This window comes from Dermacentor andersoni, unplaced genomic scaffold (assembly GCF_023375885.2).
Source record: "Dermacentor andersoni unplaced genomic scaffold, qqDerAnde1_hic_scaffold ctg00000039.1, whole genome shotgun sequence".
Lineage (NCBI taxonomy): Eukaryota > Metazoa > Arthropoda > Arachnida > Ixodida > Ixodidae > Dermacentor > Dermacentor andersoni.
Window position 1 is genome coordinate 13,540,589 of NW_027314752.1, and position 9,344 is coordinate 13,549,932.

The 9,344-nt window shown below is 46.2% G+C and overlaps 1 protein-coding gene across 1 annotated transcript; it reads left to right on the forward strand.

Moving 5' to 3' along the window:
- Positions 1-558: 558 nt before the first annotated feature.
- LOC140214349 (uncharacterized) lies at positions 559-3,343 on the forward strand. Its single transcript, XM_072285722.1, has 3 exons — positions 559-1,144; positions 1,471-1,678; positions 2,682-3,343. The coding sequence occupies exons 1-3, from the start codon at positions 665-667 to the stop codon at positions 3,065-3,067; spliced, it is 1,074 nt and encodes a 357-aa protein (XP_072141823.1). The 5' UTR covers positions 559-664; the 3' UTR covers positions 3,068-3,343.
- Positions 3,344-9,344: the final 6,001 nt, after the last annotated feature.

Below are 9,344 nucleotides of genomic sequence, written 5' to 3' on the forward strand. Positions count from 1 at the left end.
TGTTTCTATACGCAAGTTTACTGCGAGCTTTTGCACGCATTAGGCTAGAAAGAGCTAGCGAGCCACGGTGTCTAATGCCTCCAGGACATATATTTGTGAAGAATGGTCAGAACCCACGGTTCCGTGCAGATAACGCGAATAAAAGGCTGCACAAAAAACGTCCCACACATTCAAGCCTACGTCGCTGCTCCTTTTTGCCTTTTATATATTAGGCAGTTTTAGTGTTGGGGACGCAAGGCGTTGGGGCCCCAAGCGCTTGGGTGCGTTTGCGTTTGCGTACGCAAGCAGAAACGTGTTATAGGTTAGCGGCCCCAAACGCAAACCGCAATGAGGTCGCATGCGCTCGGAGCACCACCAACGTCTGATCGTTGCTGCGTTATCATTTTATAAAATATGAAATGAAGCATATGAAGTAAAGTACACTAAACTCTTTTTATTAGAAGCAATTAATATATATGAAAACGATGTATGTCGACACTAGGCAAAAGATCCATAAGATTATCTACGCGCTTACGGTACGACTGAGGCCCAGCCGAAGCAATCCAAACATACGTTTGGTACGCTGTTAGCATGCTGTTAGGCATCCGTGCTGTTAGGCTTCTCGTGCAGCGTAATCCGACGTGGTCTCTGTTTTGATCATTTAGAGCCTCCTGCAGATTTTGACATGACGCCGTTGCGGCGACAGCGTGCCCGTGTGCTATGCGACCAGCTTCTTTACCTTGATCTGTCGTGGACAGAAATAGAAGATTTATTCCTCGCCCGCCGCGCGCCCACAGAAAGGAAGAGGATTTCGTCCACCGGTTTCGTGGACGCTGCGGCTATGGATGACCAAACTTTTCGGAGGCTGTTCCGAATCGAGAAGGGCGACCTCCACATGCTCAAGGATGCCTTGCGCATCACGGAAATCCGGAGCAGCCAGGGAGTCACTGTGTCGGCAGAGGAAGCTCTATTGATGGGTCTGCGCAGACTTGCGTACCCCAATAGATGGTGGGATTTAGAGCCCCTTTTCGGCCGACACGCGTCCGCAATGTCAAGCATCGTGAGCATACTGTTCAATCATATTGACAGCTCATTCGGCCATCTGCTGGACGACTTGAATAACCACAGCTGGCTGCGTCTCAGTGACTTGGAGGATTTTTCCAAAGTAAGTGGGCGAAAATTGTATTGGTGTGATTTGCTTTTGCACACTTCATGTTCTTGCACTGCACCCTTTTTTGTGCTTTTGTTTTTGTGCAACAGATAAATGTTTACTTGATACGAGGTATTAAAATCTTTTTCTCCAGTTTTGCATGCGGCATGCTATGGCTGCTCATTGCTGTCACCATCCGATTGCCAGTAAATTAAGTAAATGTTTCAGCAGCAAATGTATACTACAGGCTAAAATATATTGTGACAGTAAGCTCAGCGTTACCGCTAAAATTGAGCGTGTACATGCAGTTTTGACTGAGGAGGTTTTGTTTGTCTTTACAGGCTGTGTATGACAGAGGGGCTCCCCTGCGCATTTGTTGGGGCTTTGTGGATGGCACGGCAAGGCCCATTTGCCACCCTTCAGTGAACCAGCGCATGTATTTTTCTGGGCACAAGAGGCACCACGCACTCAAGTATCAGGCAATCATGTGTGCCAATGGGATTGTGTGCCAACTTGATGGGCCTTATGAAGGGCACAGGCATGACGCTGGTCAGTGTTTCTTTGTTTAATGTAGAGTTTGTAAAACAATTACAGCTAGATCGGAATGTTTGTTAGGGCGTTTCAAGCACTATAGTTGACACAGAACCAAAGTAAGACACAATACCACGGATAAAGCACCGACTTTCAATTGACTGATTTTATTAGGTAAATGATTACATATGTCCGTGAAATGCCTTAAGATCTTTCATGACAATGCAAGAGCACAGGTGTTATTGCTCTACAGATACTGCAGTCCATGCTGTTCTCCCAGACATTTGTGTTCTTTTCCATGCTTTTTTTGCATTCTTGGTTCCTACTATAATGAGTTGTGCACTTTGCATGTGACATATATAAACATTTACCTAATGAAATCTGCTAGCTTAAAGTCAGTGCTTTGTCAGTCGTATGGTGTCTTTCTCTTATTGAACATCAGCTATAACGCTGCCCTTAATACAAAAGTTTACATTTGCAGACAAACTAATTGTGTATGCGAATTTCTTGGGTTCAGGCGAGACCCAAGCAGAGTTTAGACGTGACATATGGGAGCCACTTGTGTCCACTTTATCTAGAACCAACTTCTCTAACCCAACTAGATGTCCACACACTTGGAATAATTCCTACACATTACCTACACCTTTCTCCTCATTTTAACCATCTGTAAACAATTTTTCATGTTTATTTCAATGACAGTTTCACAAAAATCTAATATGAAACCACTGCTTTTGCCTCATTTCCGCATTGCTACTGCATGTTGTTTACCATGCCACTTATACTGAGGTGGAAATGCATTAAACACACATTCAGGTTGCAATTTGGAAAAGGCAACCACCCATAATTGATCTTATAGTCCGAAATGTTGAGCTACAACCATCTGCTACGGATTGTTCTATGGTGCGGGCCATCACAACCTATTAAGCACTGCCTGAAACAGTGTCAGAGCTAGAGCCACCCTGCAGTGAAGATACACAGCTTCATGGCCATTTTTAAAAGCATTTGTTCTTTTTTTACACAGGTATCCTGCGCGACAGTGGCCTCTACGAGAAGTTGGAGCGGCTAGTGCAGGGTAACTCCTACTGCATCTATGGTGAACCTGCGTATCCTTTGCGCACTCTCCTGATGAGGCCTTACGCCGGTGCTGCCCTCACTCGCCAGCAAGAGCTCTTCAACAAGCAAATGAGCACAGTTCGTCAAGCAGTGGAATGGGGATTCGGCAAGACTGTGGCTCAGTTTTCATTCCTTGATTTGAAAAAAAATCAGAAGCTGCTGCTGCAAAACCTTGGGCAGATGTACCATGTCGGAACTTTGCTTGCGAACTGCCACACATGTATCTATGGAAGTCAAACTGGCATGTTTTTTGGTATCCGTGCACCTGAACTGCACGAATATTTGGAAGTCTAAAGGAGTACCAAGATGATATTTGCCTCCTCGTAGTTTTTTTAAAGGGACACTAAACCGAAACAATAAATCAGTTTAGACTAATGAAGCATTGTTTGAGAACCCTGTAGGCAGCCATTTAAAAAAATAGTTTGATTATTAGTTGAGAAAATGAAGGTCCAAGTATCAGTATTTGAATTTCGCGCCAGAACCCCAGCGCTGGTCTGTCAGCGTGACGTCAGGGATTCCAAAGTGCTTTCATATTTGGGCCGCATTGGCTGAGTAAAGGTTCCCGAAACTTGCCATGTTTAATATTTGGTTCCTTTAGAACCCAATGTAGACAATCTGTACTGCTATATATATAATTAGTAGGCCCTAGAAGATGCCATCAAAATCCAAGACGTCACAGCCCCCAGGTGCGGGAATTTAAGTAGGTGCTGCCACCCGTATTTCGTTTTTGCGCTTTTTCTGGCTTACCAAATGTCTTATCGTTGTAAGAGTGGTGTTTTTGGTGTTGTAGAACGGTAATTTACTTATGCAGAAGAAATCATTTTTGTCTTTAGTGTCCCTTTAAATAAAGGTAGTTGAGCTCGAAACCTCACAAAGTATATTAACAAGCCTCGGCGTACCCTAAATAATTTTCTTCAGCTGCTCCGTTGCACGACATCACGATATGAAGGGTGGTGACATGGCAACAGAGCATCTTGACAGTTTGGCACACACTGCAGCTTGCTCGGTCATCTGCTATGCTGCTGCTGTTCATTGCGCAGCTCAGTGTAGCGCATAACAAACCCCCTGATCACAAGTTGAAGAAAATGCAACAATTTCACAATGGCCTGCTCCAATTTGACCACCACCACCCTTTGCGTCATGATGGTAGGCCACATAGATCTCCTGGGAAAGTAAACCAAAATGGTTGTGCACTAGCCCGAACAGTAAGTTGTTTATAGTGGTTTGGGGCTGATTAGCAGACAGGGTTCTGCATGATTCGCTTAGCGGGTTCGAAAAAAGATTTGTGCCTACTGCTGCACTGTTCTTGCTAAAATTTTGCTGAAAGACCACATTTTAGAGTCTACAATGTTCAGTGTAACAATGTTCAGTGTAATTTCCTGATTCTTAAGAAAAAAGTGCAGCTGCCATGACAGTGTGACCATAAACTTGTCTTGCCATCTGCCGGCAGCTACAGTACCTGCTATAAGCCTACGAAAAAGGACCATGCTGCCAAAATGTGCAAATCTAAGCTTGTCCGCAATGTAGAGTGAAGAGTGCAACAATGAACTCACTTTGTGTCACGTGAACCACAAAGAAGGCATGCCCGCCATTTTACTTGAGGTTCTAATGATAAAGTGATACGCATGGAACTTGCCACGGGCGCAGCAGTGTCAATAATGTCAAAAGTAGAGTGTGCGAAACACTTTCCAAATGGCTCTTGCAGACAAGCAAATGTCAAATTAGCTATGTGCAATGGCACGGCAGTCCCTACGGTAGGCTTCATGAATGTAAAGGTGCAATGCGAAGAGCAGTGCTTCGAATTGCCACTGGTCGTAGTGAAAGAAGCGCAGGGGGAAGAATGCCTACATTCTGTGGCTTTCTAAAATCAAAATATATTGGCTTAAAGTCTTGTCTGTAAAGGCTTTGGATAAGGAGACGTCGCTTGCTGAGAAGTTTTTCAAAGTGTTTGATGCGGGTTTTGGTACCATTAAGGGGTTGAATGCAACATTGAATTGAAGGAGGAAGTGTGCCCTGTATTCATCAAAGCACGACCAGTGCCACATGCTTTGCGCGAGGGAGTTGAGCAAAAATTGGTCAAGCTAGAAACAGCTGGTGTCATATACAAGGTCAGACACAGTACTTGGGCAACGCCGCTTGCAAGCAGTGGTGGAGCAGATACAGCGCAATATGCCGAGGACCGCCTGTTACTTAGATGTAGTCATTGCAGGTGACAATTGCAAGGAGTGCTACCACAGAGTGGAGCAACTGCTTCGACACCTAGGTGAACACAGCATAATAGTGAACACTAAGAAATGCAGTCTCTTCCAGCAGCGCGTCACATATTTGGGGCACCAGATCGACAAGAATGGCTTGCACCCATTAAGCCATTAGAAAAGCACGAAGGCCCACTAGCGTGACCCAGCTGAAGGCTATTTTGGGTTTGGTTAACTACTATGGGAAATTTTTGCCAAATTTGGCCTCGGTCTTGGAACCATTGCACTACTTGCTTCAAAAAGAAACCAAATGGCACTGGTCACGTGAATGTGATGAGGCATTCGGCAGATGCAAAGAAATGTTCACTGGTAAGAGTATGCTGCAACTCTATGATGTGGAAAAAAAAAATCAATCACATGCGATGCATCCGATTATAGGTTACGTGCTGCGGTAGCGCACGTGATGAACGGGGAGGAAAAGCCAGTTGCTTTTGCTTCACGGTCACTGTTCGTGTCCGAACGTAACTACGGAAAAATTGAAAAAGAAGCACTTGGTATCGTGTTTGCTGTAAAAAAAATTCACAAGTACCTGCACAGACGGTCTTTTGATATAATTACCGATCACCAGCCCATGACAATTTTGTTTGATCCTAAACAGTCGGGCAGTTCAGTGGCCACTGCAAGAGTGCATCGCTGATTGACATTTTTGGCCGACTACAGCTATAGAACCGAACACAAGCCAGGATTGGCTATGCAGCATACCGACGCATTGTCTCGCTTAGCCCTACCCAACACAGGCAGCAACCCTGAGGAAATCTTTTACTTTTCGGCCCTAAGTGACTTGCTGTTAACATCAAAGGATGTCAGCCCGGAAACGGGGCGCAATGAAATGCTGAGAGCTGTGCGTGACATGATTTGGCTTGGATGGCCCAAAGCAGTGTCCAGGGAGCTAAAGCCATTCTGGATATGCCAGTTGGACCTGCAATTGATCTTCTGCAATTTCTGCATGAACAGCACTTGGGAATAACCCAAATGAAAGTATTAGCAAGGTAAATAGTACGGTGGCTTGGAATGGACAAGGCCCTCAAAAACATTGTGCACAAATGTGAAATATGCCAGACTGTACTCCTTGTAGCGCCACCCATACCTTTATCGCCGTGGAAAGTGTGTGAAACACCGTGGGAACAAGTGCGTTTAGATTTCACCCAAGAAAAAGGGAAGACATTTCTTGTGGCTATTGACACGTATTCCAAATGGTTGGAAATTAAGAGCATGAATGGAACAACCACCCCGAAGACAGTTGAAGACAGTGGTGTACTCTTCGTTCGCAGCGCATGGCCTTCCTCTGGAGGTAGTGACAGACAACGGGCCAGAGTTTTGAGCCGCTGAGTGCCAAAATAAGAACGTCTTCTGATATGCGCAGAGGTCCGCCGCGCGTGTCTGCTGTAGGTGATCGTGTACTAGTGCATTTTGCGCGCGGAGAAGTGGCCTTCAACATATCTAGTGAATGCGCGAAAGAAATTGTGGCTCGTGCACGCGGACCACCTGTGACCACTGAACATAGATCCCACGATACGTGACCCACTGGTTGAAGTAGAACTGCCACATGCACCTGACATCACTGATACTACACCGACGACAGACCAAAGCCAGGAGTAATCATCACCAGCAACGACTCCATTGCATTCCGGCAGTCATGAGCAGCTGGTAACCCTACGAAGGAGCGCAAGGGATTGGCGCCCACCTGAGTGCCTAACTTATCATTTCTAAAATTGTGCGTGAAGGAAATGTAACGTCATCAGTCATTTGCGTGGCACATTTGTGTGCTCGCAAGCTACTGCTGGCTGCGCATGCGCCAAGAGATTACGTGTGCTTATTAGGAGCCAGAGTATTGTTGTGTTCTCTTCTTGTGGTTGACTTGAGGCTGCCAGCATGCGGCTCGATAATAACTTATCTTCTAACCCGTGCCTGGTATCAAGCTACAACAGGCTGCCTCCATAGCTCTATGACGCGCCACTCTCCGAAACACCAATGTACCGTGCGAACTGCACTGAAAGCGCTGCTTTCAGATTGTTAGATCGCCCCTCATTCCGATGTCCATCGTATTGTTGAAGTTCGGCAGATCGGTCTTCGTTGACAGCCTTTTGCTCCTTCCTCTTCATTTACATGCTGTGCACTTTCAGATAGATGACATGGACTGAGAAGCTGTCAAGCTTGGTGGTTTGCGAGCTTGAAATCTTCATGTTGCGAGGTCTTTTCTTTGGGGATGCCAAAGGCCCACACAGATGCTCCGCCTTGGATTTGATGACTGTGTGGGGACATACTACAGTGTCCTCACTCACAACACTGTACTTCCCGGACGTACTTCTCCGGGAAATGCTTCCTGGTATGGGCTTACATATTTCCAATTACTTGCTGGCATGCCGTGACACTTCGATGTACGAACCTTCAAAAAAATGCACATAGGAGAGGTGGTTGAGGCCGCTGAGCTGGGCACCATTTCCTCAAAACTGAGTTCTAACCAGAAACTGAACATGATGACCAGTGCTGCGGGGAGAGCAAAAACACCATCGAGATGTCTCGAAGCCTTCAACGACGGTGAGGGTGTGAGATTGTGCATATAGACTGGCCAAAGCCTTACTATGACCCTACAGTCGTGTCGAGCCCCTAAGTCATCAGGGTGGCTCTTTTCTGGACGGGAAGTGAATGTAATGAAGACCGGTGCTACTTGACGGAACAGAGGGCACTGCTTATGCAGAAAGAAGACATTTTGACAGTGCAAGACTCGTGCTGGTTCTGCCATTGCCGGTCAACTCGCTGTGTCTGCGTCGCCATATAAAGAAGAGATCTATTAGCAAATGCTCCATTACAAAGCACTCAAAAATGTAGCCTAAGTGAAGGTGCACACGAACATTTGTAGCGGTTTTCAATATGATGCCTGTTGAATCAGCCGCATAAATGTTCAGTGTCAGTAGTCGAGATATGTTTGTGTCTACTTATCGACATTATGTCGAATCTGCTTTACATGAATTTACGGGCGACACATCCAAGATCAGCATGATAACATTGAATTCTCAGTGTTTGTCCCCCATTTTTTATGATATTGTACGTGTTCGGAGAAAATGAGCAGATCGTTGACGTCTTCATTTTCAGTACGAACTTGTCTCACCATTTGATGTGAGAAAATAACTATTAAGCTGCTGCTGTTGTTCTAGTGCAAAGTAGTGTAAAATATGTTGTGTGTGCATGCTTTCACAATCTGAACTCTGCATGTCAGTTTGCAGTGCCATGCAATATTTATCTGTATATCTATTAATTTAATGCCCCAGGGTGTAGCTGACACCTTTTACCGTATAAACCGTGTATAGGTCGACCCCCCTACCTTGAAGTGACAAAAATAGAAAAAATAGAAATGAAGCAAATATTGCCGAAACGCATTTATTTGCAACGTCGGCTGTGTCCCTGGACCACCGGAGCTGCGACTTTAGTCCGAACTTTCATCAGCGTCGTCGGAAGACGGTTCTTTGTCGCTCACTGCCTCCCACAGTGCATCGTCCTCGGTTCCATCCAGCGTGTTGCTTATGCCGCACTTCTTGAAAGCTTTCTGCACCATGGCATCTGGCAAAGAACGTCAGGCCGACAACACCCAGCTGCAGACGGTCGCAAGCAGAGGCCTTTGTAGGCGACCCGTCGGCATCTTCGGATTGTCGCCGGCCATCCACTCATTGTATTCCTGTCGCACTCTGTCCTTAACGGGCTTGTTTAGTGCGACGTCGAGTTGCTAAAGGGTAGACGTCATTTCCCCAGGAATGATGACGAGGTTGGTTCTAGCTTCCGTGAGCGCGCGCTTTACTGATTCTGTAAGGTGACCGCGAAACGCATCCAAAATCAGTGTGCTCCAATGACACAGCAGTGCACCGGGCCGGCAATTCCACACCACGTGAACCCATTTGATCATCATAGCCTCGTCCATGTACCCTTTCTCATTCACGTGCACAACAACAACACCTGAAGGGAAGTCTTCCTTCGGCATGGTTTTTCTTTTGAAAATGGCGAAAGGAGGCAACTTTCTGCCATCTGCCGTGCACGCAAGCATGACAGTGAAGCACGAGTGCTCACTTCCTGTCGACAGGACTTTCATTTCTTTGGCGCCGCGTTCGCTGACTGTGGCAGCTGAAGGCATATCAAGCCAGATGGGTCTCGTCGGCGTTTGCAATTTGTCCGAGCATGTAATCATGCTCCTCTCAAAGCCGAATCACATACCGCTGGAAGCTGACGAGCTTCGGCGAACTCCTCTGGCAGCTTCTGGCATATAGGTAGATGTGCGACCGCAGAGAGAAAATCCCTTGCGCCTCATAAAACGACGCACCCATGAC